This window comes from Gambusia affinis, linkage group LG17, assembly GCF_019740435.1.
Source record: "Gambusia affinis linkage group LG17, SWU_Gaff_1.0, whole genome shotgun sequence".
NCBI classification, from domain to species: domain Eukaryota; kingdom Metazoa; phylum Chordata; class Actinopteri; order Cyprinodontiformes; family Poeciliidae; genus Gambusia; species Gambusia affinis.
The window spans coordinates 25,467,191-25,495,095 of NC_057884.1; the positions used below are offsets into that span (position 1 = coordinate 25,467,191).

Here is a 27,905-nt window from a genome sequence, read left to right on the forward strand (position 1 = left end):
CACAAATAAAGGACATGAATCTGCACTTACATCATGAAAACACACACAGGTTTCATACATGAGAGACCAGAGGATTGATGGTGGATATCCACGGTCCACTCAGCTACAGAACCACAAAATGAACAGATGCATGCTGGGTAACGTAGTGCTAAACAAACAGACGGACTTGTAAGACATTCTGAAATGAATTTATTTATAAAATCTTATTATTTAAAGTACATATTACTGGATATTTAATTAGACCTGATCTCAACGTGCATTAATGTATTTTACTGATAAATTTAATGGTACATTAAGGCTGTCACACACATGTTTTTGTTTTCTTCCATTGATGTATTTATTGGGTTTTATATTTCTATCTGTGTGAGTTGGGCAGTATTTTCCAGGAGGGCCCCGGGCCCCTGGTCTCCCTCTTTGGGGCCGCTGCTGGTTTCCAGGTCAATAAGCATTTCTGTCCTAAAAATAAGTTTTAAACTGGTTTTAATTTAATCTTTACATTTTCTAACTAAAATCTTCAGAATGAGAGAAATAAAAAATAAAGTTCCAGGTTTTGACTTAACGGCAGCAGCAGGGGGTGTCCTTAGTTTAGTTTAGTACTTAGTTTAGTTTAGTACTTAGTTTAGTACTTAGTTTAGTTTAGTACTTAGTTTAGTTTAGTACGTAGTTTAGTTTAGTACTTAGTTTAGTTTAGTACTGCGTTCTGGTTTGTTCACTGCGCGCTCCCGCGGCGGTGCGCGGGCACGGCGGGCCGCCTCTCTCTGTAACCCGCTCAGCTCAGCTCGGTTCGGTTCGGCGCGGCTCTGACTGCGGGGCTTCGCTGTGGGGAAGAACCCGCACATGTCCTGAAGAGCAGAACCAGGAAGTTCGGAGTTCGGATCCGGTTCTGACCCGGAATGACGCGCTGCGGGCGGACTGTGCGGTGAGTTTAGCGGTGTTTGCGTGGCAGAGCGGTTCTGGAGCGGTTCTGGAGCTGCTGCGGTTCGCAGTTGGTCCGGACCGGGATAACGTTCTGTTTCTGGTCCCGGTCAGCAGGACCCACCAGGGATGATTCACCTGGAACAACTCTAGAACCGGACCCAGTCTGTCCCTGCGTGGTTCCGCTGCGGTTCGGCTGCGGGGTTCGGCGGGTTCTCTCTGGGGATCATGGCTTTTCTGATCAAGAAGAAAAAGTTCAAGTTCCAGGTCCACTTCGTCCTGGAGGAGCTGACCGCGGTTCCGTTCGTCAACGGGGTTCTGTTCTGCAAGGTTCGGCTGGTGGACGGGGGGGACTTCAGCATCTCCTCCTCCAGGTGAGTCCGGCCGCTTCCTGACTGGTTCCTGACTGGTTCCCAGTCAAACCGCTGACTCGACCCAGTTCCTGCTGACCGTTTGTTGTCGGTTCGGTTCGGTTCCGGACAGCTTGGCGACCTTTGGTTCTCATGTTGATCCGCCTCACACACCCTGCGGGGCCCGGTTGCTACGGGAACTCAAGTTTCAGACATAAAGAACGTTCTCTTAAAGGAACGATTCGAACTGTTTTCTGTTCATTCAGGTGATTTTCTGACCTTCAGTTCTTCTCACGATTAATCAATTATTCTGCCAATAGATTTTTGACAATTAATTATTCTGATGATTAAATGAATATTTTAACTTTTAATCGTATAAATCGTCACATTCTGCACTTTTTTAATTTAACTGTTTAATCCTCTTTTATACAATATTAGAAATACGTTAAAAGAAGCAAATCAACAATTCAAATCATTTTTAAATAAGAAAATCAACATTTAGTGAAGGTTTGATCGCCGACAGCGAAACGTTCTGACATCAAGAGAAAAGCTGAGGCTGCTGTCCAGTTAGCGATTAATCGATTAGTTGATGATTACTTCATAAATTGATTAATCGTGATTAAACCGATTAATCGTCTCAGCCCAATCTTCTTCTTATTGAAAGGTCAAACTTTAAATATCCTGCCGGTTTCCAGGCTGCTGGAGGAAACAGGAAGTTTATCAGAAACATCAGAACCAGAAATAAAATCCGACTCAACCAGTCAGATGATCAGAAACAACCGACTGAGGCTCTGGTTTGTTGTTTTGGTGGAAATGCACCGATCAGGCCGATACCAGCCGATACGATTTCTGGTTTCCTTTGAGCTCCGACCGACCGAGTCCAGTTTTAACCAGTTCAGCTTTTTAATTTAAATTAAAAAGATGGATAAAGTTCTGCAGCTTCTTTCCTCTGGATCTCAAAATAAATGTGAGAGGAGACGTTGACTCAACAGAACCCGGTTCTGTTCCAGCCTGACTCAACAGAACCCGGTTCTGTTCCAGCCTGACTCATTCCTCCCAGCAGGATCGGTCGGGACTCATGACTTCATCTGCTCTCTGTTTGTTTCCTGACCTTTGAATCTCCAGGAAAACCTGCTGAATCGTTCTGTTAGCTGTTAGCTGTTAGCTGTTAGCTTTGCTCCAGCCTGATCAGTTCTTGCTAAGCGCTACACCTGGAGTCACCTGTCAGCGTGGAACATGCAGAGGAACCGCCACACAGTTAGACTGGAAATAGAGAAGTGCAGGAAGACGCTAATCCTGCAGATTTGAACTCCTCTTCTGATTTATTTGTTGTTTTTTAAGGTCACAGATCAAACAGTGATCGTGTTTTCAAAATTTGGTTATTGATCTGTGATTATATTTAAAAACAAAAACAAAAATAATCCACCAGATGGTTTTATTCCCTCCACATCAGGCTGTTTTGTTTTGGAAATGAGTTTCCAGTTCCACTCCAGCATCTAATCACGGGTTTGTCTTGTTTTTACACGTTTAATTCTGTGTTCCACCTTAAATATTCTCCTTTGCTCTGCAGCCAATAAATTTTATTAGCTCAGATTCAAAACAAAGCAGCAATGAGACACATTGCTCTCAATATAAATGCTAAGTTAGAGTTTTTCCAACAGAAAACAGCAACAACAAAAACAATCTGAACAGTTTTATGTGGATAAGCAGCTAGCATAGGCTACACATTACATGACACATCATAAAGCTGTTTTCATTTTAAAGGCTGATGAGTTTCAAAGGTTTCATGTTAAGAGTTTATTATACTAGCTAACTAGCTTAATAGCGTTGCTGCTATGCTACCTATAACTGTATAGTGAATGATTCACACAAAAATAATAACATTTCGGTAAAAAATCAAAGTCACGTTTCCAGATTTTCTGTGTGCACGTAGCCTCTATCTTGTTAGCTGCTAGCATGCTACTCCTTAAAATGTTTAAACTGATATTTGATACTTCTTAGCTCTAGCTAGCTCTAGCTAACTTTAGTTAGTTGTTTATCCATTTGTTAGTGATTTACTAACTATTTGCTAGCTAGCTGTGAAGTCGTTACCTTGCTAGCTGTTCAGCTAACCGCTGTTACATTTTGTTCTGCGTTATTTTCAGAAACAATAAAAGTAAAACTGCTGGGCTTTTTGCCACTTTGTTATTTTAAACCTTTCATTTAGGTTGGTGCTAGAAACAGTCAGAACACTGAGAGTGAAATATTTAGAAACCAACGATAAAAGAGTTGGTCACATTTTCAGAGCTGAGTTTGGAGAACCTGCTGCGATTTCCCAGCCGGGTTGAAACCCGTGTTGCTTTCAGGGACAGAGTATCTGCTCTGCAGCGGGTCGGCCTCATTGTGAGGAAAGGCTCTGCCTCACAAAGGTGTGCTGTGTGTCCAGGTGGGCCGGGCCGAAAGCAGAGAACCTGCAGAACCAGTCGCTCCGTCTCCGCCTGGCTGCAGTCGATGGGGGTTTAAAACATCAAGCCGTCTGAAGGAAGGAAGTTCCCAAAACACGACTGGAACATCAGGATGAAAAATGACACTCAGAAATGTTTTAACTCAGTGGAACATTAAATTTCACTGATGAAGCACCATGAAATATAAAATATGAGGAGAGATGAGAACCGGCTCAGGCAGGTTCTGAGAGGAGAACCGGGTCGGGTCCAACAGCTGGTGGTTCTGGGATCTGGCCCTGCTGGTACCAGGTCCAAAATGTAAACCTAATGACTGGGGAACACGGAGCAACGAAGCAGTTTAGAGTAATTACTCAAATCTACTTTATTTTTGCAGATAATCTGTTTAAATTTATGTTTTTTTGCAATTTGTGACATTTTTATGTAAATTTGTTTAACTCCGTAATATTTGGTCTGTAAAGATAGTTGATAGATTTGTTGCTTATTTTGAGGAAAAGTTGCTGGTTTTGAACTAGTGGTTTGTTTTGTCTCTAGTTTCTGACTGGAGCAACGGATTGCTAACCCGTTCATTCCTCTCCCAGTTTAACCCCCTCCACTCATCCCAGCACCTGGCCACGCCCCCAAAATATTGGCCCGCCCACTTTGGGGGTGGAGCCAAGCTTTTGGGTCAGTCTGGTCTGCAACAACAGAACCAAACAAACATACACAAAGTAACGATCAGGAAACTCTTAAAGCTGAACTTTGACCCAATCTGACGGTTGAAGAATCTGAAGAACAAATTAAAAATATTTTTGTTGTTCAGCTCAAATGTCTATTTATTCAATAATTTAGCAGCAAAAAGGAGTTTTGAATTGAAAAAACCGTTTCAGTATGGAGCCTTTGTGACATCTTCATCCTGTTTCTATTTCAGTTTATTTATTTTTATTGTCTGACAGAAGAAAAGCTTCTGGTTGGTTTGATGGGAAAATGAAACAGCTGATCCAAGTTGCATCAGACTGAAAACTGGGACTTTATCTCAGTTTAATAACTTTGTGTTCCTGCATGTTTCCATCTATCAGAGATACATCTGGGTCTCACTGCAGATTTATTAAAAGGTCCTATTTCAAGTTTTATTTAAACGAGTTTCATGGTTTCCAACAGAGAGACAAGGTTTCTAATTTCCATCGTTTATCATCCTGCTGTTGCACAAAAATACTGAAGCTGTAGATCAGGAAAAGCTTCAGATTTAAAACGCAGATACTTTAACTTCCTCTGTTAACGGAAGTTAAAGTATCTGTGTTATAATCTGATCGTTGCTCCTCCTTACATGGAAACTGAAACCTGTAGCATCATTAAAAGCCTTAAACTCGTCCTGCTGCTGCGAGTCGAGGTGAAACTGAACCAGTTCCTGGAGGAGTTGCTGATTCAGCCACAGCTGGTTGTGATGTTTGTTGGGTTTGATCTGATGGCGGGGGGTGGTGTAGGGGGGGGGGTTGTGATCAACATCCATCTGTTGGCCGTTAGCAGAGGAGGAAACCCCGTCGTAACGTCAGATCATCTTGGCTCTCAGCTGCAAACCTTTTCTCTGGAGAACTGGGTTGTTTTCTTCTCCTTTAGCTCCAACAGGCTAACTGTTGAGTCTGAAGACCTTTAAGCGGCGCTGTGATGACATCATGACCTGATTTATCTCACATTAAAAGCTGATGTCTCATGTACTTATGGTTACTAAATAAAAAAGTTTTGCTTCAGGAAAAAATTATTTAGAAACTGGAAAGATGAACAGCTACGATGCTAAACTAGTTAGGTTGTAGCCACTTGCTAACAAGTTGTTGTGCTGAGCTTTTTTAGCCACTTGTTAGCTGTTTGACCTCTGACCTGTTTGGTTGTTTCCTCTGTAAGCTGCTGGGCCTTGTAATGAATGAACTATTTAATCCACCTGCTAATGAGATGCACAGCTTTCAGCTAGCTGTGTAGAGCTACATTTACACAGAGGATATTAGCCTTTAGCAGTTTAGGATTTTACGTCTGATATTGTAGAAATAGGAATAAAGTGATTATTCTAATGTTATATCTACAAAAGGAGGCTAATTCTGAGGCTTTAGAGGATGTAAACTAGTAAAACTTTTACAGAAAGTCAACATATTTAAGATTAATTAAAAAAACATAATTTAAACAATTTTCACAGATTCTTGGAGTATCTTGTTTGTTAATGCAACAAGCTGCTTTCTGGGCTCAGAGGTTTACGGTTGCTTTGAGAAAAACCTTCAGTTTCAGCTCCAAATGAAGTGTGTGTGTGTGTGTGTGTGTGTGTGTGTGTGTGTGTGTGTGTGTGTGTGTGTGTGTGTTCTGCAGGGAGGAGGTGCAGCAGAACTGTGTTCGGTGGGGGAAGAAGTTCTCCTTTGTGTGTAAAATGAGCGCCAGCCCCGTCACTGGAGTGTTGGATCCCTGCATCTGCAGAGTTTCTGTTCGCAAGGTAAAACATGGAATCACATCCAAACTGCTGTAAACGCTGAAAATCTAGAATTAGTTTAAATATTCTGCAGAAATAAGATCTCTGTGCTGATTGGTCAGAGATGCTGGAACTGGTCAAGGTCATCGGTTCTGCAGGAAACCACAGAGTGGACATTTCCCACTAAGATCAGGGAAAGGATGCTGGTCATCAGGACCAGAATGCATCTGTCCACAGAGCGTTCAAGGTTTTCACCACTGGTGGAAATGCTAGCTAAAATGTTAGCTGCGCAAACCCTAAAACACATCATAAAACACTATACCAACATGCTACTTAGCAGAAGCTAATGCTAAAGTATTTCTTTGGAGGAGTTTTTTAACTCATGGTTTCAGTTTTACAGTTGCTAAAATTTGCTAGCTAAAAGTTTTTGACCACAGTTGGACTTTAGACAGAAAATAAACGTTAAACTTTTATTGTAGAACAGCAGCAATGCATTCTGGGTAAATGGCAATCTAACTTTTTGAATGATTCTTAACAGTCAATAACCAAAATATCAACACAGATTTAAAAAAACAGCCAAATAAATTAGAGGTTCAGAAGCTAAAAATGCTAAATGGTTTCAAAGCTAGCAGAAACACCAAATGAACAATTAGCTTTGCTGTTAGCAGGTTAGCAGGTTAGCAGGTCTGCTCAGGACCAGTTTTCATCAATAAAAGTGTCAGTGCCAGAGAAAAGGTTTTCATCCGTAGAGGGAAACGCTGCCTGGTTTGTTTTTATCAGGAAAGTCATAAAATCATAACTGGACCAGTGGGAACATGTTGGACGTCTCATCCTAAACCTGCCAACAGAAAACCTCTGGCCGGTTTCCAGGAAACAGGAACTCAACCTGTTCAGGTTCTAGTTTGTTCCTGACTGTTTTGTTCTGTCTCTGCAGGAGCTGAAGGGAGGGAAGGCGTACTCCAAGGTGAGTCTGCGAAGCCTTTCTGTGTCACAGATAATAAATGTAATGATTAACCGAGCCTCGCCCACTGGGCCGATGGACCGGGAACTTCCTGACCCTACAGACTTCTTTTAAAGTGTTTCTAGTTTCTTAAATGGGTTTGGAGGTCATATCAGCCTCTTTCTGCTCATTATTTATTCCTGAGATAAATAAACTGAGGTCAGAGGTCAGAGAGAATCGGGTAGATAAAGGTGAATGTGGGGTTAAAACAGGATGTTGATTTCATGAAGTCTCTGATCACTTCCTCTGTCGAAGACAGAGATGGAAAAGATGAGAAAGAATGGATCCATCTGCCTGAGCCGACTTTCACTTTCTGTCAATTCATCCATCCGTCTGTCTCTCCATCCGTCTGTCTCTCCATCCGTCTGTCTCTCCATCCGTCTGTCTCTCCATCCGTCTGTCTCTCCATCCGTCTGTCTCTCCATCCGTCTGTCTTCCTCCAGCTGGGATTTGCTGACCTCAACATTTCTGAGTTTGCTGGTTCAGGCTCGACGGTCCGCTGCTGCATCCTGGAGGGTTATGACACCAAAAACACTCGGCAGGACAACTCCATACTGAAGGCAACACACACACACACACACACACAGTTTTTTCTTATTTTCTGCTCATCAGATTTTCAGATGTTTGCTAGAGTCGAATTCGATCCTTAAAGTGATTTTGGTCTCTTTGTGTCTCCATGAAGTTTCATTAAATGGTTTTTCTCCTCCAGGTCACCATCGGGATGACGCTCCTGTCTGGAGATCCCTGCTTCAAAACGTGAGTCCAGGAATCTGAGAGGAGATCCACCAACTCACCAAACACTGGATGGATGGATGGATGGATGGATGGATGGATGGATGGATGGATGGATGGATGGATGGATGGATGGATGGATGGATGGATGGATGGATGGATGGATGGATGGATGGATGGATGGATGGATGGATGGATGAGCAGAGGGTTGAATGAACAGATGAATTACTGTTCGACATGCTAATGCTAATGCTAGCTGCTGCCTGCAGGCCTCCCAGCACGGCTAAGTCCATCCTGATTGGTGTGGAGGATCCCAACCTGCAGCTGGCCTGTAAGGGGGACAGCACCGCCTCTCTGCAGCCACCAGGGGGCATGGTGGAGGGGCCTGGCGCCGTTAAACCCAGACAGTCTTCAGTTCGTGGTTTAGGTGGGAACTGCTGATCCGGTTGGTTGTCAGGGAATCGTAATGAAAGTTTTAAACCCGTCTTGTGTTTTTCCCTGCAGGGCTGCCGGAGCACGCTGACGGCCTCCACAGTCCGGATGACGTCTTCCTCACTCGGCACGTCCGCAGCGCCAGTCAGCACAGCAAAATATCAGGTCAGCTCCTGTTTCCATCAGCGTCACTCTGATCAATGAGGCTCTGATGGAGCAGCTGTTAGATCTGTTAAACTAAGGAGCCAGCGTCACATTTCAATGTCTGGGAGGAAAATTAGTGACATTTCTAAGATTAATGCTGATTTAATGTGGATATCAGTTTTATTATAAAACATTTTCTATCTTAAAAACAGAAATGAAACTGCAGATAAAGTAAGAATTCACATCGAGCAGAACAGAGAAAGATTAAACATTTTTAGAAACAGAATAATCACAGTTTAATTGGCTGTTCCCACATACTTATTTATACACAGCGCTATCCATGCTAACTAGCATGCTAACCAAAGATACAGATCAATACTAACATTTGAAGAAGTTTTAATTTCTAAATTAGTCACATTTAAAATTTAACTAAGTACTTATTTGCATGCTAACAAATGTGAATGTCTGATCAGTTAATTAACTTGTTAGCAACTAGCTTTATAGCGCAAACATTTAGCTTTCAACCAGCATGTTAGCAAGTTTCCTATTTACTAGCAACTAGTTGTGGATGCATGAAAAGCTAAGTTTCATGCTAGTTGGTTAGTGTTTTTTACATGACTGGATAGCATCGACAGCGTTGTTCAAACAACCAATTAACATGTTGGCTAGCTGGTACGCAGAGCTAGCTAACGTCTATTTATCCAGCTAACCCATCTAAATTTAACTAATTCAATATTGGACATATAACCCACTAGAATACTAAGTGTGGATACTTACTAGCTAATTGGCATGTTAGCTAGCTCATTAGCAAAGTAGCATGGATTTTTCTCCCAGTAGTATCAAGTGTAAAAGGTATTCTGTTTCTGTGAAATGAACAACCAGATCTAAAGGTTTGAACTCAGGAGAGGAGTTCAGCTAAAATGATTCAAAATCCGCAGAACAATCAAGATGAATAAACCCAAAATGTTCCAGACGGGCTGGAAAACAGAAAGAGACGACGTCTGGATCAGCAGCTTTTCAACATTTTGAACGTCTTCCTTTCTGTTTCTCCTTCTTCTTCTCTTGTTTCCTTTATCCTCCAGGCTACAGCACCGGTCACTCCCGCTGCTCCAGCCTGACCGACCTCAGCCACCACCGGAACGCCTCGTCCAGCAGCGGCGCGTCCTGCGGCGTCGCTCAGCCTCCCGCCGCCCCCGGCAAGCCGGAGCGGCCGCCCCCGCCCTCGGCTGCCGCCCTGCTGTCCCACCGCTCCTCCAGGTGGGTTCTCACCTGTCCCGGCACGCTGGCCGAACCCAGACATGTCGGCTCACATTCCTGGGATTATTTCACTGCTCAGCAGGAGAAACGGGGAGCAGATCGGATCAGGTTGAGATTCCCATCGGCATTCTGGGTATTTTTAAAGCTGCAGTTTGTAACTTTGTTGTGACAGTTTGATCAATCTCCTACAACTACTGTGGTGTGAAGAAATCAAATCAAAAACAACCAATCAGAGCCAGGGGGCGGAGCTTGGAGCTATCAATCACTATCATGTACTCACTGCTAAATGTGCTGACAGCAAAGAAAAACTGTTTGTCCACCGTCATTAATGGATATGCTAACAAGCGTCAGCATTCATGACAGGCTATGCTAGAATCAGGGTATCAGAACAAGGGATGAGGTTGATTGACAGCACTAAGACCCGCCTCCCCGTTCTGATTGATTGTTTCTAATTAGGAGGTGTTAATTCTTACAAGTGACAAACTGCAGCTTCAGGGTCATGGAAGGCAGCATTCAATGACTGATGATGATGATAATGATGATGATGATGATGATGATGATGAACAGGAGGAAGAAGGATGCCGTGGAGCGCCAGCGGAGCTGTGTGGACGACACTCGCATCGACGCCGACGACATCGTGGAGAAAATCGTTCAGAGTCAGAACTTCTCAGCCGGCAGCAGCGATGAAGGTTCAGATCTGACTATGAACCAATCAGCTCTCAGCTCAGATTCTATGAACCAATCAGCTCTCAGCTCAGATTCTATGAACCAATCAGCTCTCAGTTCAGACTCTATGAACCAATCAGCTCTCAGTTCAGATTCTATGAACCAATCAGAATCCAGAGTTAAACAGGAATCATTAATCAGCCATGAAGAGGATGTCAGACATGTTGAATCAAAGTGATGTATTTGATCATTTATTAGTTATTTGTGATGTTGGTTGTTGTCTGTCGGACGTAGAAATTCAGATCAAAGTTTGTTTTTGTTAATTAAGGGTCAAAGTTCAAACTCTAATTTAAATGTTTTAATCAAGTTAATTGCAGCGTTTGTAATGAATTAATTGAAAATTTATAGTTGAAGTTTTTCTCCATTAATTACTGTTTGTATTTATTCCAGGTGATGAACATGTTCAGTTTTTGTGTTAACTATGGTAACCATGGTAACCAGATGAACGTTGTCAAGTAACTCTGGACTGTTTGTCCTCAGACAGCCACCTGAGACTGTTTGTCAGTAAAGACGGGACCACGGCTCTGAGCGGGACACAAATCGCCACCAGGTAGGGCTCCAGAACCCGGCAGTACCAACCAGAACCAACCAGAACCAACCAGAACCCGGCAGATCCTGACCCGATCTCTGCTTCCTGTCTGTCTTCCAGAGGAACGCCGGGCGTCTTTGAGCCGGTGGAGATCGAGACTCACTGAGGCTCCATGATGGAGGTTCTTCTGCTGACCCGGTTTACTCAGAACCAGCGGTTCCCGTCCGCTCCGGGTCGCTCCATTCACCTCATTATCAGCTGCTTTTAAATCTGAATAATCTGGATTATTCCAGCAAAGGTTGGCAGGATCCAGGCCTCCAGATGATTAATCCTGAATGTTGAGAATAATCCAGAATAATCCAGAATAATCCAGAATAATCTTGACGGTCGGTGGGTAAAAATATTTCCTTCTTTTTATGCACAAAAACGTATTAAAACCTATAAAGTTCTGAATTGATCTCAGTCAGATGTGAAGCTGCAGGAAGTTTTAATGTTTTTATCCTGAAACATTTCAGCTTCAGAACCGGTTCTGACCCGATTCAACAGAACCGCTCCACTTTAAGACAACTACGTTCTGCAACATTCATGATGACATCACAAAAAGTTTGGTTTTATAACTCAGAGGATCATTTAAGACTGAGAATTATTATTATTATTATTATTATTATTATTATTATTATTATTATTATTATTATAGTCTACTGGTTGATCATTGTGTTGTTTGTATTTCACAGTTTTGCACGTTTAACCTCTGAGGTTTATTATTAATAACCACTGTAACAGGTTTTGAATTGCTGTCCTTTAATCTCTGCCGTGTTTCTAATGGAGAGAAAAATGATGAATATTTTCTCTGATCTAATCGCAGCTTCGTTCCTCCAACCTGGATTTTATTCACTTTATTACTTCAAATCCATTTAAATCACATTAAAGTGCTTTTAATCAGCTGTTCTTTTGATTAATGCAGGAAAATTAAACATTGATTTTTCCTTTGCTTCTCAGGATGTGTAGCTACTGAATGATTAGCTGCTAACGGGCATGCTAAAGGCTAATTGCTAGTTTTTGTTACTGTTCTCTAAATTTTAGCCACAATTTTAACAAAGTTATGATTTAAAAGGTTTTTTTCCCTTCTTTTGGGTTTTCAGAGGCCCTATGAGAAAAATCCAGAACTGCAACGTTTTTATCTGTAGCATTTAGCAGCTAATGGGGTCGATGCTAACGTTTCTTATCCAACCTGAACGTCACCATGCGCTGCTTGGACCTGGATTATTTTATTTGACTTTTTCTTTGCTTCATTTTAGCTTCTGGTTTAAAAGTCTGTTTACTGTCTTTAGCCTTTTGTTTGTATGGAATCACAGAAGTGCCACAACAAAGAAGAGATTATATATTTTAAAAATAATTTTTTTATTTTTGTGTCTATCATTTGTTTATATAAATGATTTAATAATTTCTTTAGTTAGATATTTTAGCCAGTAACTTGGTGCTAAAATATGTCGGGTGAATTGGAAGTATCTAGGAATTAGCAATACATTAATATTATTATTATAAAAATCTATAATGAAGTGTTGCTGCTTAAGAGGAAAGTATTATTTTTGGTTTTGGACTGAATTCCCACATTAATGTTTGTTCTTTATTTTCATCCTCACCTTTAAGCAAACTCCCAATTAGTTTTTGTAATATTTCACACATTTATTCTTTTTGTGGCACTCTTAGGATTCCATACAAAGAGTAGATTTAAGTTTTCTGAAGCTAGTCTGACGTCTTTAGAGATAAATTATTGTTCTGGTTGCCATAGTGATTAATTTTAGTGCCGTTAAACTGAAGAGGAAAAGTTTTTCTGCTGGTTCAGAAACATTTGTTAGTTTTTGCTGCTCAGTTTCACCCAAAGGGAAAAACTCCAGTCAGAATCAGCTCTGTTTTTATGCATGTCGATGTTTCTGTGGTTCTGTCGGGTCAGACCCACAGCTGCTCCAGGACAAAGCCCGGCCTGTTCCAGAACCAACAATAGACAGAGAAACGGACCTGAACGGGTTGGTTTGTGGTTCTGGATGTGTGGACGGATGCGTGCAGGTCACGTGTTCGCTCCTTCTGCCATGTTTCACATCGTTTTAATAAAATAAACTGAATATGTAATATTTATCTGCTCCGTCTGATCCAGATAGACGCTCAGATTTAGAATCAGAAACATCTGAAGCCAGCAGGCTGGTTCTGGTTCTGGTTCTGGTTCTCACTGGATCTTAAAGCTTTATAAACACTGAATTAATTACAGTGCAACCACTTAACTCTGTTTTAGACGAATGTCCATCAGACGTGTATTACCTGTTATTTTTTCACATAAAGCGTTTTATTTTTTATTTTGGTGAAAAGGGTTTTAATATTTCATAATGATTCAAATGGAAATGATGAACGAGATTCTGATTTATATTTTAAGTGTTGTGATGAATTAAAGTGTTTGTTAAAGGGAATGTACTGAGTGATTTATTTCACATCATGTTTTTATTACGCTGATCTAAATATAAACGGTTATTTTGGGTAAATTTATGGTTGTTTTTGTTATTAATGTTCAAACAGATTTTAATTATTTACATTCCTCGTTTTGAAACAATTGTTATTGTCAGAATTTATGTGTTAATTTTGTACATAAACATCAAATAAAATGGAAAAGTTGTGATTAATTTCATTTTTGTGCTTCATATCTTCATCTCCATTGAAAATTAAAAAAATTATTTTCCATTTATTTATGTTCACAGCTTTACTAAAGTATTCACGCCCCTTAAAGTTTTCCACATTTTGTAGCATTACAAACAAACTTAAAGTAACAGACCAACACAAAGCTGTGCATGATTGTGAAGTGGGATGAGAGTGATTAATTGTTTTCAATATTTTTACAAATTGGTTTTATTTTTTGATTTTTTTTACAAAGGTTTTAGTGTGAATATGTTAAAAAGAATTAATTTTTATTTTAATTATAGTTGAAGTTTCATATCTGAGTCTAATGTAGATTTATTTTTTTGTAACTAAAACTGAAGATCAGATTTTTTTGTATCTAACGAATCTAAACGTATGGCGGTGAAATTGCACCATCCAAACGTTAGGGGGCGACGGAGATCTGAGCATTTCCGGTAGGTTTAGGAGAAGAAGTAAGAAGCCGGAAGCATTGACAAATAATCCCTCACTACGTGTCTGTAAACATGGTAAGAAATATAAATAAAGAAATAAACATTTATCCTGAAAGACAGATTTAAAATAAAATTTTAGCGTTTAATGTCTGACCGGAAGTTCTGGAGGTGAAGCATAAAGATAAAGTTGTTTTTAAGAGGTTAGCCAGTTAGCTTGTAGCCTCAAATTAAGTGTAAATCTGATTTAGAATAATACAGACTTCTTTTATAGTTTTAATAATTGTGTTGGTTTCAGTCTTAAGTGTCGATTTGAAGCTAATTATCTGTGAACTGTTTCTAAATTATTTGTTCGTGTAACTTCTTTGTCAGACAATTTTTATTTATTTGTTGAAAATAACTCCAGATTTATAAAACCGTTCAACGCCGAATTCAAGATTTCAACGTTGTTTGTTCAGAAAGTACGTTTTATTATCACATTTTATACACAAAAATCTAGTTTTTGTTTAAAATGTTCAATTATTTGTATGGAGTCACTGGATGGAACCAGTGTGAGACGGAAAACAAAGGAGGAAAAACGGAACATTTAGCACAGTGGTGGCCAAAGTCTGCATGTTTTATTCTCTCCCTGGTTTTAGTAACAACCTTCTCAACATGTCAGTGTTCTCCTGAGGCCTCTGATGATCCACCATTTGATCCAGGTGCGTTAAACCAGTGAGAGAACTAAAACACGCAGGAACCTGTTCATGTTTATGATTCTGATCAGATTCCAAGAAAATAATGAAATCTAAATCTAATTTTATACAACTTGAATGTATCTGTTAGATTTTCCCCTCAAAAGGTTAAAAATGAAATAAAAGGAAAATGAAATTTTCCATATTTCCAGGTTTAAGAGTTTTATCCATCTATCCGTCCCAGGTTTTCTCCTTGTGTCCCAGGTTTTTCCAGGTTTTTCCAGCCAGAGCAGAAACCTGTCTGGTGAACTCCCAGTGAGGGGAATATGTTTTCTGTATTTCCAGGCTACTGGAGCGGATCAGGCGGTCGGGATGAGTCTGGTTCTGTTCAGCCTGCTGCTCTTCACGTATTACACTGTTTGGGTCATTGTTCTGGTACGGGACCCGATCCGGGGAGAGAAGTCAACCCATTATTATCAATATAAACATCTAATTACTGGATGTTGTTATAAATCCAGTCATGATGTTTCTGCCTGTCATTCTAAATGAATTTTCTCCCTGATGTCTTCGTGTTTCTCTGCAGCCGTTCGTCGACGCCCGCCACGTCCTTCAAGGATATTTTCTTCCTCGGGAATATTCGGTCATCCTGCCTGGAGTCGCTGCAGTGCTGCTGTTGCTCTGCATAGGTCAGAGGTCATGTTTCCTCTACCTTTCGGTTCCTAACAGACTGAAGCTGATCTGGTTCTGGTTCTGGTTCTGTCCCATCAGCTTTAATTCAGCTCTCATTATGAATTCATTCAGTCTGTTTATGCAGCAGCAGCTAACAGGTGTTCAAACTGTCTCATGTGAATAAAATGTCACATAAGCTGAACTGCATGTTTCAGTTTCATAAAAAGCCCAAACTGATGCAGGAACCAAATTTTTAGCTGAATTTCAGATTTCTTCCCGGTTCTGAAGGTTTTTGGGTCTCATGTTCTGTTCGGTCCAACAGGAACCTTCACCGCCGTCATCCTGTGGAAAAACCGCAAACCAAAGAAAACCGACTGAGTTCACGAAGTTCTGCGTTTCGTTTCGCTCTGGACTCTTTCTGAGGAACTCTGGCTCCCCCTAGCGGCCGTTCTGTCCCGATGACGTAGGAGGCTGTGCCGCAGGAATGACGTCACAGTTCAGGAATGCAAAACTGATTATTGAATGAGGAAATCTGTAAATATTTTGTTGCCGTGGAAACAGTTTTCTATAAAAAAAATAAATGTAGGAGTGAATTTGTACAGATGGTTTTACTTTTGTTTACATTGAAATAAAATAAAAATTTTGCTCTTTAAAATTATTTGTCTAAGTTTTTCAGATCAAACAAATAACTGAAACAGACTCATATTTTATTTATTTAGGAAAAACATCTTTCTGTGATAAAGTATTAAAAAATATGTCTTATGTCTGCTTACAGCTTATTTTCAAAAGATTATTTTAATCTGACAGATGAAACTCATTAAGGTGTATTCATGCATTTATTGAATTATTAAATTTGTTCTTTAATAACCTGCAGATCTGTAACTGCAGGTTATTTTTCTGAACTCGATCCTCAGATTTTCTCTTATTCCAACAAACATAAAATACTAGTTTGTCTTGATGGATGAAAAATCAGAAATAAACAGATTTTATTAGTTTTTAATATTCACCTGCGCTGCAGTAATGCTTCCGTCCAGATGGGGGCAGCAGATCCAAACTTTAAATCTGTAGAAAACCGAAAACACCGATTAAAAACGATGTTTCCAGGTGAAAATAACGTGGTTTTATGTTTCTGGATGTATTAAATTAGGGCTGAAACGATTAACTGGGTTAATTGATTATCGAAATAATCGTTAACTAATTTATGAACTGATACAAACTATAAACATTTTACATAAATAAAACCACGAAGGAAACTAAAAGGGAAAATGAGGAAGATTGTGTAAAGACACACAAATATATTCTGAAAGTAAAGTTTAAAAAACTATAACAAATCTTAATAAATAAAACAATAATCAGCACTAATATTTCACAAAATTGTTAATAAATCAGAATAATTCTTTACTTCCTGAATATTTTATGTAAAGTAGCAAAAACTAAAGAGAAGTTCAGCAGAACTTTGATTTCATTAAATTATTCCATAACATATTCATAAACCTGAACATTTTCAGCCCAGTTTAAAGTTCGGAACCGATGGAAACTCCTGCAGTAGGACCAGCTGCTGGTTCTGGACCGGTCCGCCCAGCTGGGCCGGGCTGGGCCGGGCTTTTAATTTGAAGGGACGCTGCTGGTGTGGAGCCGGAGCCCATCAGCGCGCAGAGCCAGTCGGTGTCAGGGTCTGAGTGTGACCGGATCCAAGATCAGTCCTGGCCCGGTCCGGCTGCGGCACATGAGCCAGAGACACCGGACCGAACCGGTACCAGAACCAGCAGAACTCACTCTGAGGTGAGCAAAATAACTAATTCTGCTCTGAAAAAAATAGATAGATAGATAGATAGATAGATAGATAGATAGATAGATAGATAGATAGATAGATAGATAGATAGATAGATAGATAGATAGATAGATAGATAGATAGATAGATAGATAGATAGATAGATAGATAGATAGATAGATAGATAGATAGATAGATAGATAGATAGATAGATTGATTGATTGATTGATTGATTGATTGATTGATTTTATTGAATAATTTGATCATTTAATAGATACTGATGTTAACATGTAGATCATTTGAATGTTTCTGATTGGCTGATGATGAGAAGCCGGAAGTGATGCGCCCACCTAAACAAAGTCTGAGGTGAGCTGACCTGCTGACTCCAGGTCCGAACCGGTCCGGATCGAGCCGAACCGAGCCGAACCGAGCCGAACCGGCCCGCCGTAGTTTTGTTAGTCAAATGAAGGCCGGAGGTCATGTAAATCCTGATGAGAGGAAAATCTCTGCAGAGCAAAAAGCTGCTCAGCAGAGACAGAAAATTTACACTGTAAAACAGCAATGATCTGATATTGGAGGAAAAAAATACTTTTATATTTTTACTGTGTTATTCAATTATTTAAATAGTTCAGCTTTAAGTTAAATATCTCAAAGATACAAAGATCTGAATAGCAAGCTAATTGTTTAGCTTAGCTGAATTAGCGTAAATTTATATTGACTACAAATTTTGTAGTGTTTACATTATTACAGCTTTTTTTGCTGCAGTTTAATTTTTCTTGCAGTTTAATTTTCTCCAAAAAATGGAGAAAATGTATCCTTTCATCATGAACCTGTTCAGCTATGCTAACGTTAGCTAAATATTTAGTTAGCTAAATTTAGAAAGTAAAACAGAAATAAAAACTTGTCTGTCTGCCATGTTGCTGTTTAGCTCTCCACACCTGGACGTCTCTTTCCTGTTTAGGCTAGCATGTAGTCGTTAGTGCAGATGACCTTTGACCCTCCTGGTTTGTGTTCCTCCAGGTAGCTCTAAAGTTGGGGATGAACCAATCAGACTCAGAGAAAGCAGTTATTTAAAGGGCCAGTCGTCTTATTAGCTGTAGAGGTTTGATCTGGAGCTGCTCTGCTGAAACGTGTTAATGAGCCGCCCGGCTCATCAGGCGCAGCGCGCCGCGCCGCGGCCCTCAGAGCTTTCATCCCATTGTGCTGGTCACCATGGCAACCCAGTTACAGATTGCCGTGTTTGGTTTTCCTGCTGGCTCTTTGATTTCTGCAGAAAGCTTTCAGGGCCTCACGCTGCCGCTCTGCTCTCTGCCCAGATGGAGATGCCTGGACGCCTCCAGCCGCCGCCGCCGCCGCCGCCGCAGCGGTCCGGCACGATGAAGCGGCGGCGCTGGGGCGGACTGCGGCAGCAGTGGAAACTTCTGGGTCTGTTTGAGATCGACCAGCAGCACGAGTTCTACGGCCTGACCTGCAGGATGAAGGAGGGCCTGGCTGCAGCCATACACACCTCCACACACACACCGCCAGTGGTGAGTAGCAGCCGGCAGCGGCAGCATCATGCCTAGTGAAAACCACAGAGGAACGCCTCCCAAACCCAACGCAAACCGGCCCAGAGGTCAGAGGTCAGCAGCCTTCATGTTTTGGTCTCAAATCCATTCAGTTCAGTTCAGTTCAGTTCAGTTCAGTTCAGTTCCTCATATCTGGATCAGTCAAGTCAAACTGAATCAGTTGAAGGTGAAAACTTTGTCGTTTCCTGAACGTCCGTCTCTAAAATGATTCCTGCTTCGTCTGCCGATTGTTTGTAATCGATGAAGTGATTTGACCTCTGACCTCTGGTTTCATTCTGACACTGCTCCTCTCTCTGTCCAGTCAGTAAATTGATCTGAAGCTTTTAAATCTGTACAAAACGTCTCTGATGTTCATTCATTCACTTCAGAGCTGAAGCTTTTAGTTTTTATGTCACTAATAATAAAACTCTGAAGGTTGCTTCGCCGCGCTGAAGGTCGCTGCGCCGCAGCGCTAACAGCTTTCCAGGGATTGATTATTGGATTTCTGAACGTGTCAGCAGTAAAATCATCTGTGTTCAGATGAGAGGAAAACCAGCAGCAGAAACTTCCACAGATTATAAGTGACCCCTTCCTGCTACTGTAGTGGAATCAGGTCAGAGTGCGGTGCAGCGCGGCGCGGCGCAGCGACAGCAGTAAACAAACTGCTTCAGCAACCCGGGATTCAGCAACAAACAACTGAATCCACTTAAAGTTGCTTAATGTGTCAATGCTGCCGTCAACGTTTAGGCATCTAAACAGACAAGCAATTATTCCTGAAACTGAGATTATCAGGAAACTCCTGATGCTAATTTAGAGGAACAGCTACAAAACATTTTACAACCAATTGTTTAAAATATTATTAAAGCCAGAATCCAGACGGTGAATAATGAGATTCAGTTTTTATGATTCTAAATGTTTTCAAAAGTTGCTGCTGCTGAGTTGTTGCTAAGACTTTGTGTTGGTTCAGTGGACAGCATAGACGTCTGCTAATCCGCTAATAGCAGAGCTAGTTTTTACCTTAGCGCTTTAGCATTTTAGCTCATGATGAAAACATTTATTGCTTTAGCTTCCCCTGAACACTGACATATATGAATTATTACTTCTCCATGTTCTCCTTATGACACCTTATGGGAATCAACATGGCTGAATTTAGCTCTTTAGCAATAGCATGTGTTCAAAACCATTTTGGTATAGGGCTTTAGCGTTAGCAGAACTAGTGTTTATTAGGATGATTTAGGGTTAGCATAAAGGTTAAAATTTTTAAACTTGAATGAATAATACCTAACAGTTTGGCATCATGCCAATATTTATGTTAGCTTTGTGAATTAGCCACAGGCTGATTTGTTAGCAGGCTAACGATCTGCTGAATGATGCGTTGTGGCGAAGCAGTGAGTCCCTCTGAGCTCCATCTGTTATTTTAGAGGAAAGCTTCAATCTGGAAGTAGAAGAATAAATAAATGATTCTGGTCAAATCTGATCCAGGTTCAGCCGGGAGCTTGGAGCCGACTGACTTTCTGTTGCTACAGAACAAACAGAATTCCCGACCCAGTTCAGTTCGGGCCTAATCCCTCTGACGCCCAGAGCGCTGACTCAGCAGGGAGCATTACGGCTCGGTCAGCGCCGCCGCCTCTGACATCACAGATCGCCGCGGCGACTTCAGCACCAGCAGTCACTGAGAAATATATAAATATCCACTGAAATCTCATATTTAAACCAGATAAACCAAATTAAACTAGTCGCTGCAGAGATGGATGGAGTTTGAAGAATCTCCTGTAGAGGTCTGTGTTACATCACTTCTGGAAATCCCTCTGTCTGAAGACATTCTGTTGTTTTATGGCTCATAAATTCCTGAATTTCCAGATTGTGAATCTTTCTGTCTTACTGTGTTTCTGTTTCCAGAACGACCTTTCAGACGACGACTTCAGATCCAAGGTCACGCAGGTGCACAAGGTGAGGTCGGGCCGGCAGGCGGTGATTGTGGAAAATCACCGCCTGTCAAACTGTCAGGTGTCCCAGACAGTTTGCTGTGTTTGTCCAGGACTTCTCCCTGGAGACGTTCGGCGGCCCGGTGTTCGCCGCTCTGCGCGCGTCGCTAGGAATCACAGAGGATGAGTACCTGCAGTCTCTGTGCTCAGAAAGTTGTTACCTGCAGTTCATCAGCAACTCCAAGAGCAAAGCCGACTTCTTCCTGACGTGAGTCTGCTCCTAACCCGAACCCTTACCCTAAAACAAACGGGAAGCAAAACTGACCTGGTTACAAGGCATAGACAGAAATACATAAATCAGAATATTAGAGAAAAGCTGCCTGTTAGCATTCTAACATGTTAGCAAAGATTTCCAGCACTATAAAATTATTAACTAATGCTAACAAAATAATTTTAGTAGCATAGCTGCTAATATTAGTCATTCTTAGATATTGGACTTTTTTTCAAATGTTTGTTGCTATAAGCTTATGAGCTAATGCCAACAAAATAGCTTTTTTAGGACAGTTGCTAACATTAGCACATGGTAGCTGTGGTTAGCTGACATGCTAACTGTAGGATGTTTAACAACACGTGTTCATTGATGCATTTTGTGTTTTTGAACCTTCAGAAATGATAAACGTTTTTTCCTGAAGACTCAAAACAAACGGGAGATTAAATTCCTTCTGTCCAACCTGAAGATCTACGTCGAGCATCTGAGGAAGTTCCCACATTCACTGCTGGTCAAGTTCTTAGGTACAACCCACAACCTGACCTTTAGCCTGACCTTTAACCCGACCAGCTGACTTGTCGTCCTGATGATTCTCGTTTTCCTTCCAGGAGTTCACCGGATCCGGATCCCGCCCGGTCGGAAGGTAAAGATCCGCTTTGACCCGGTTTTCTGGTTCTGAATGTCTGGATCAGGATCTGAGGAATCTTTAAACATTTCTCCTTGGAGAAAAGTGATTTTTTTTTTCATTCCAAAATGTAGCATTATCAAAATAAATTAAAAATTCAGAAAACAAATATGATTTTTGTGTTATAAGTGAAAAAATCTGTTGTGTTTTAATAGTTGATCTTTTGTATCTTGGTGAAAAATTACTATTTAGTTTCGTTTCTGAGATTTTAGAAACTAAACTAAATTAATTACTTGGTGAGATTTTGTATTTTTGAGTTACTTCCTGTAGAAACCACCTGATAACAGGAAGTAGATGCTGGTCTGATAGCTAAAGCGTCTGAATTTCTTCTTCTGCTGTTTTGTGCATCTGAACGTTTGGCGCCTCCTGCTGGATCTTCTCATCTTTTCTTCTTGGCAGAAATATTTCATCGTGATGCAGAGCGTCTTTTATCCGGACGAACGCATCAACGCCCGGTGAGTCTGGCCCGCCGAGGTCCAGGTCAGTTTTGGTTCCGGGTCGGTCCTGGTTCTGGTCAGTTCTGGTTTCAGGTCCAGGTCAGTCCTGGTTCTGGTCAGTTCTGGTTCCAGATCCAGGTCAGTTCTGGTTCCGGGTCGGTTCTGGTTCTGGTCAGTTCTGGTTCCAGATCCAGGTCAGTTCTGGTTCCGGGTCGGTTCTGGTTCTGGTCAGTTCTGGTTTCAGGTCCGGGTCAGTCCTGGTCCAGGTCAGTTCTGGTTTCAGGTCCAGGTCAGTCCTGGTTCTGGTCAGTTCTGGTTCCAGATCCAGGTCAGTCCTGGTTCCGGGTCGGTTCTGGTTCTGGTCAGTTCTGGTTCCAGATCCAGGTCAGTTCTGGTTCCGGGTCGGTCCTGGTTCTGGTCAGTTCTGGTTCCAGATCCAGGTCAGTTCTGGTTCCGGGTCGGTTCTGGTTCTGGTCAGTTCTGGTTTCAGGTCCGGGTCAGTCCTGGTCCAGGTCAGTTCTGGTTTCAGGTCCAGGTCAGTCCTGGTTCTGGTCAGTTCTGGTTCCAGATCCAGGTCAGTTCTGGTTCCGGGTCAGTCCTGGTTCTGGTCAGTTCTGGTTCCAGATCCAGGTCAGTTCTGGTTCCGGGTCAGTCCTGGTTCTGGTCAGTTCTGGTTCCAGATCCAGGTCAGTTCTGGTTCCAGAACCAGGTCAGTTCTGGTTCCGGGTTGGTCCTGGTTCTGGTCAGTTCTGGTTCCAGATCCAGGTCAGTTCTGGTTCTGGTCAGTTCTGGTTCCAGATCCAGGTCAGTTCTGGTTCCGGGTCAGTCCTGGTTCTGGTCAGTTCTGGTTCCAGATCCAGGTCAGTTCTGGTTCCGGGTTGGTCCTGGTTCTGGTCAGTTCTGGTTCCAGATCCAGGTCAGTTCTGGTTCCGGGTCGGTTCTGGTTCTGGTCAGTTCTGGTTCCAGGTCCGGGTCAGTCCTGGTTCCGGTCGGGTCCAGTGATCCTGCCTGTGTTCTGCAGGTACGACATCAAAGGCTGCCAGGTGAGCCGGTGGACGGACCCGGCGCCGGAGGGCAGCCAGATCATCGTGGTTCTGAAGGACCTGAACTTTGAAGGCCAGTTCATCACGCTGGGTGAGGAAGAGGAGGAGGAGGAAGGTGCCGCACGCCCTCTGCTGGTCACACAGAGAACTACTTCTGTTCTCCAGAACCGCACCAGTTCAGTCTGAAATCATCTGAAAAACCTGCTGGGTTCAGGTCTGGACTTTGACTAGGCCATTCTAACCGAGGAGTCAGCGTTGATCTAATCCATCCCATAATATCTCTGGATTGTGTCAGAAACCAAAGCTCAGATTTTTTATGGTAAAAATGTAGAAAGTTCTGCTACACTGTAAAACATTAAAGTTAGTTTTTGGTAAACAATGAAATGAAACTCAGTTTCCAAACTGTCTGGTTCCGCTCTGACACCCGACCCGGGTCTCTGTGTGAGTTTGTTTTGCTCTTTGGTTTTTTGGATTTTTGTTGTATTTGTTGAGTTTTGTTGAGTTTGGTTGTGTTGTGTGCAGAGCGGCAGCGCTCCTGGCTCGTTCAGCAGGTGGAGATCGACACCGGCTTCCTGGAGCGGCTCAATGTTCTGGACTACAGCCTCCTGCTGGCCCACCAGCCGCTGCACCACGACGAGCGGAACCAGAACCTGTCCTTCGCCTCGCTCATCGTCAGAACCAAGAAGTCTGTCCACTCCACTTACAGAGAGCTAAATAATTACCTAAACATTTATCTGGCTAACATGCTAAGTAGTTAGCCAGATAAATATGGAGCTTACAATCTAGCTAAATAGTAAGATAAATATCTAGCTGGCTAATTTGCTGAATAGCAAGGAAGCTAAGTATTGAGACTTAGCTTCCTTAGCTAAGTACTTAGCTAGCTAAAGTTTTTAGCTAGCTAAGCTAAATACTTAGCTAGCTATTCCAAACTCTGCAGAGTTTATAGTAGTTAGCTAAGTATTAGCTAAGTAGCATAAATTTAGCTAATATGTAGCTTTGTTTATCAAAACATATGTACTGGTAAATGTCAATACAGATGTTCCTAACAATGGATCTATTGACACAGCTTTTATTTTGATAGTTCACTTCCGCTTATCAGCAAGTGAATTTGCATGTGGCTAAGTATTTAGCTTGCTAGCCTGAGGGTTGTGTTTGTCAGCTCTACAGATGTAGGGTTATTGTTCTTGTCTCTCGCTGTTCTACGGGAAAAATGTGAATCACCATGGCAACCAGTTGCTTCAGCTCCTCCGTCATTCGTCGCCTCCGTAATTTCTATTAATTAGATTTTCTGATCAGAACCGATTAGATTCGATTAGGGAGCAGAGCAGATACCGTATCTCAACTAGCCTGCGTCTCCATGGTAACGTCTAGTGGGTGGGGTTCCAGTCCAGTTCGGTGATCCTGACCTTGTGGGAGTAAAACGGACGCTGGACGTTTTCTGGTCCGTTTCCTCAGAACTTTAAATGGAATAATTATCGACCCGGTTCTAATCTCCCGGTTCTGTCCTGAATCCGTAAGTCTGCCTCACTTCCTGTCTGGTACCGTTGCAGGTCCGTGAATCCCGGGTCCAGCCCGATCCACGCCGAAGTCCCAGGAGCGGTTATGAACGACGACGCCGGACCGTCACCGGAACCGGACTCGGGCTTAACGTCGTCCCGAGACCGAGACGACTCGACCCGGATTAGTCCGCGGCCCGCCGGATCCGACGCCGACTCGCCCGACGACTTCAGGACCCAGAACCGGCGGCTGCTGCCGAACCTGAAAAACCCGCTGCACGTCATCGATGGACCCGAGCAGCGCTACTTCATCGGCATCATCGACGTCTTCACCGTGTACGGCCTGAAGAAGCGGCTGGAGCATCTGTGGAAGAGCCTGAGGCATCATGGCCGCTCCTTCTCCACCGTCAGCCCGCAGGAGTACAGCCGCCGGCTGCAGCACTGGGTCCAGAACCACACCGAATAGACCCAATGGGTCCGGAACCACACCGACTGGACCCAATCGGTCCGGAACCACACCGACTAGAACAGAACCACACCGACTGGACCCACAGGGTCCGGAACCACACCGACGAAACCCACTGTGGTACCGACGAAACCTGCTGGATCCAGAACCACACCGACAAAACCCAATGGATCCAGAACCACACAGACTAAATCTGCTGGATCCAGAACCACACCGACAAAACCCAATGGATCCAGAACCACACAGACTAAATCTGCTGGATCCAGAACCACACCGACGAAACCCAATGGGTCCAGAACCACACGGACTAAACCTGCTGTGGTTCCGACTAAACCTGCTGGATCCAGAACCACACGGACTAAACCTGCTGGATCCAGAACCACACCAACTAAACCCAATGGGTCCAGAACCACACCGACGAAACCTGCCCGATCCAGAACCACACGGACTAAACCTGCTGGATCCAGAACCACACCGACGAAACCCAATGGGTCCAGAACCACACCCGCTGCGGTACCGACTAAACCCAATGGGTCCAGAACCACACCAACGAAACCCAATGGGTCCAGAACCACACCAACGAAACCTGCCCGATCCAGAACCACACGGACTAAACCCAATGGATCCAGAACCACACAGACGAAACCCAATGGGTCCAGAACCACACGGACTAAACCCGCTGCGGTACCGACGAAACCCACTGTGGTTCCGACTAAACCTGCTGGATCCAGAACCACACCAACGACACCCAATGGATCCAGAACCACACCGACGAAACCTGTTGCGGTACCGACTAAACCCAATGGATGCAGAACCACACGGACTGAACCTGCTGGATCCAGAACCACACCGACGAAACCTGTTGCAGTACCGACTAAACCCAATGGGTCCAGAACCACACCAACAAAACCTTCCTGATCCAGAACCACACCAACTAAACCCAATGGGTCCAGAACCACATGGACTAAACCCAATGGATCCAGAACCACACCGACGAAACCTGCTGTGGTTCCGACTAAACCTGCTGGATCCAGAACCACATCAACAAAACCCGCTGTGGTATCGACTAGACCCAATGGGTCCAGAACCACATCAACAAAACCCGCTGTGGTACCGACGAAACCCAATGGGTCCAGAACCACACCAACAAAACCCAATGCGTCCAGAACCACACGGACTAAACCCAGTGGATCCAGAACCACATCAACAAAACCCGCTGTGGTACCGACGAAACCCAATGGGTCCAGAACCACACTAACTCGACGGTCCGCCTCCTTCAGCTCACAGAACCAGAACCACTGGGTTTCTGGTTTCTAAATGAAAAGAAAACAAACTTTTTAAAGAACGAACTAAACCATCGTTCTGCATCAGGTCAAAGGTTAAAGGTCACAGCTGCTTGCCAGGGTTGAAGGAGAAAGCCTCTTCTCTCTAGAAACAAGATGGCCGCCGGACTGAGGTCATCAAAGCCAAAATGTCATGACGACGTCCTCTGGACCGAACACCAGGCACGGCGGTGGAGGCATCAGGATGTGGGCTTTCTCTGTCTCTCAGTTAATGATTGGACTAGACCAGGGGCGTCCAAAATTACGGCCTGGGCTCCATTTTTGGCTCTTGGACTGATCTTTGCGGCCGCCAGCTGCAGCTCAGGAAAGAAGCAAATTCTGATCAAGATTAGATTGTGGAGATTAGACCTTCCTAATCTAATCTGATGCAAATAAATTCAAATTCAAAAATACTTTATTGACCCCTGTCCTTAAAGTCTTAAAACGTCTTAAAGTCATTTTAAAAAAATATGCATTGGCCTTAAATACACCAATCACAGGCCTTAAATTTGGTCTGTAGCTAGCTGCTAATATCCCCATGCTAACTAGTTAGCTGGCTTGTTTTGGACGTTGGTTTTGGTTCGGTTCTGTTGTGCTGGATCCTCCAAACATCGCCTGGATTTAGATGTTTCTGTCTGAAGTTTCATTTCAGCTGGAATTAAAAACGATTTTCTGAAACCTGCAGATTTCATTAAACCCACAAACCGACTTTGATTCTTGGCTAAATACGAACAGAAAACAAAACAAAAATGGCCGACTGGTTTTATTGACTTTATCTATTTATTGGAACTGAATTTATTGGAACTTCTGAATCTTCAAACTGCAGCAGAATTCATGAACGATGTGAGATCCTGATGAAGATCCAGGAAGTAAGTACACCCTGCTGGATCTCAGGGTGTACTTACTTACTTCTTTACTTTTCCTCCCAGTTTCCAGATGATGGTTTAGTTTCTGATCAGCTGCGTCTCAATATGCATCATTTGTTAATTTTTGGACGTCTTTCTGCCTTACAGGAACTTCCATGATGATGTTTTCTTTGAACTGTGTGACGTTTAAATTAATAGTTTGGATTTTATTTCATGTTTCTTTGTTATAAATCTGTATTTTTATGCCAACCGACCTGAAAGGCCTGCGGTCCAGTCCAAGTAACACACATTACAAATCCTTCATTCGGAGGATTTTTGCCTTTGATGAGCTTCACCAAAGGCTCAGCCTCAGGCCCACAGCATGATGCTGCCTCTGCCAGCCTCTGGCCGCTCCACTTCCCGTTGCTCCGTTTCTTCCTCAGGAGTTCTGATCCGACCGGATCGTCGGACGGTTTCATCATTTCCTCTACAGCAGGGGCGTCAAACTCCAGTCCTCCAGTCGCTGTCCTGCAGGTTTTAGATGAGCCACAGGTACAAAACACTGCAGTGAAATGATTTAATCACCTCCACCTAGTGCAGATCAGTTCTCAGAGCCTTAATGACCTAATTATTGTATTCAGGTGCTGCAGCAGAGGAACATCTAATAGTTGCAGGACTGCGGCCCTCGAG

General features: G+C 42.8%; 4 protein-coding genes across 6 annotated transcripts; 3 read left to right on the top strand and 1 right to left on the bottom strand.

The window, feature by feature from the left end:
• The first annotated feature begins 667 nt into the window (after positions 1-667).
• On the top strand, positions 668-13,616 carry LOC122819363 (protein FAM102A-like). 3 transcript variants are annotated; one of them, XR_006368591.1, is made up of 13 exons: positions 668-919; positions 1,033-1,289; positions 6,038-6,158; positions 7,069-7,098; positions 7,578-7,694; positions 7,844-7,890; positions 8,136-8,293; positions 8,371-8,463; positions 9,525-9,699; positions 10,267-10,388; positions 10,906-10,975; positions 11,075-11,344; positions 11,470-13,616. XR_006368591.1 is itself a non-coding variant. In XM_044096040.1 (12 exons), exons 2-12 carry the CDS (start codon positions 1,144-1,146, stop codon positions 11,118-11,120), a joined length of 1,125 nt encoding a protein of 374 aa, XP_043951975.1. In that variant the 5' UTR covers positions 668-919; positions 1,030-1,143; the 3' UTR covers positions 11,121-13,616. The 3 variants fall into 3 exon arrangements, 2 of the variants coding, with proteins under 2 accessions (XP_043951975.1, XP_043951974.1); XM_044096040.1 differs by having other exon boundaries at positions 1,030-1,289; positions 11,075-13,616; XM_044096039.1 differs by having other exon boundaries at positions 11,075-13,616.
• A 412-nt stretch (positions 13,617-14,028) lies between these two features.
• dpm2 (dolichyl-phosphate mannosyltransferase subunit 2, regulatory) lies at positions 14,029-16,009 on the top strand. The gene is made up of 4 exons (XM_044144732.1): positions 14,029-14,145; positions 15,087-15,176; positions 15,325-15,427; positions 15,733-16,009. Exons 1-4 carry the CDS (start codon positions 14,143-14,145, stop codon positions 15,786-15,788), a joined length of 252 nt encoding a protein of 83 aa, XP_044000667.1. The 5' UTR covers positions 14,029-14,142; the 3' UTR covers positions 15,789-16,009.
• A 1,043-nt stretch (positions 16,010-17,052) lies between these two features.
• On the top strand, positions 17,053-26,783 carry pip5kl1 (phosphatidylinositol-4-phosphate 5-kinase-like 1). The gene is made up of 10 exons (XM_044095883.1): positions 17,053-17,192; positions 18,498-18,710; positions 20,628-20,678; positions 20,767-20,921; positions 21,321-21,445; positions 21,530-21,564; positions 22,006-22,061; positions 23,065-23,177; positions 23,609-23,771; positions 24,637-26,783. The coding sequence occupies exons 2-10, from the start codon at positions 18,498-18,500 to the stop codon at positions 25,046-25,048; spliced, it is 1,323 nt and encodes a 440-aa protein (XP_043951818.1). The 5' UTR covers positions 17,053-17,192; the 3' UTR covers positions 25,049-26,783.
• LOC122819526 lies at positions 25,105-27,694 on the bottom strand. Its single transcript, XM_044096306.1, has 5 exons — positions 27,491-27,694; positions 25,878-26,361; positions 25,575-25,766; positions 25,413-25,502; positions 25,105-25,382 (listed from the first exon to the last, which is right to left on the bottom strand). The coding sequence occupies exons 1-5, from the start codon at positions 27,692-27,694 to the stop codon at positions 25,105-25,107; spliced, it is 1,248 nt and encodes a 415-aa protein (XP_043952241.1).
• Between the last annotated feature and the right edge of the window lie 211 nt (positions 27,695-27,905).

Excerpts from the sequence above, each read along its gene's own strand:
- pip5kl1 (XM_044095883.1), top strand. The coding sequence starts at position 18,498 with ATGGAGATGCCTGGACGCCTCCAGCCGCCGCCGCCGCCGCCGCCGCAG. Across the intron at positions 21,446-21,529 it reads ACTGCTGGTCAAGTTCTTAG|GAGTTCACCGGATCCGGATC; the intron begins GTACAACCCACA and ends TTTTCCTTCCAG. Across the intron at positions 21,565-22,005 it reads GGATCCCGCCCGGTCGGAAG|AAATATTTCATCGTGATGCA; the intron begins GTAAAGATCCGC and ends TCTTCTTGGCAG.
- dpm2 (XM_044144732.1), top strand. Across the intron at positions 15,177-15,324 it reads CTGTTTGGGTCATTGTTCTG|CCGTTCGTCGACGCCCGCCA; the intron begins GTACGGGACCCG and ends GTTTCTCTGCAG. Across the intron at positions 15,428-15,732 it reads GCTGCTGTTGCTCTGCATAG|GAACCTTCACCGCCGTCATC; the intron begins GTCAGAGGTCAT and ends TCGGTCCAACAG.
- LOC122819526 (XM_044096306.1), bottom strand. The coding sequence starts at position 27,694 with ATGAAACCGTCCGACGATCCGGTCGGATCAGAACTCCTGAGGAAGAAA. Across the intron at positions 26,362-27,490 it reads CTGGACCGCAGGCCTTTCAG|AAACCAGAAACCCAGTGGTT; the intron begins GTCGGTTGGCAT and ends CTTTTCATTTAG. Across the intron at positions 25,503-25,574 it reads TGTGGTTCTGGACCCATTGG|GTTTAGTCCGTGTGGTTCTG; the intron begins GTTTAGTCGGTA and ends TGGATCCAGCAG.
- LOC122819363 (XM_044096040.1), top strand. The coding sequence starts at position 1,144 with ATGGCTTTTCTGATCAAGAAGAAAAAGTTCAAGTTCCAGGTCCACTTC. Across the intron at positions 1,290-6,037 it reads TTCAGCATCTCCTCCTCCAG|GGAGGAGGTGCAGCAGAACT; the intron begins GTGAGTCCGGCC and ends TGTGTTCTGCAG. Across the intron at positions 7,695-7,843 it reads AGGACAACTCCATACTGAAG|GTCACCATCGGGATGACGCT; the intron begins GCAACACACACA and ends TTTCTCCTCCAG.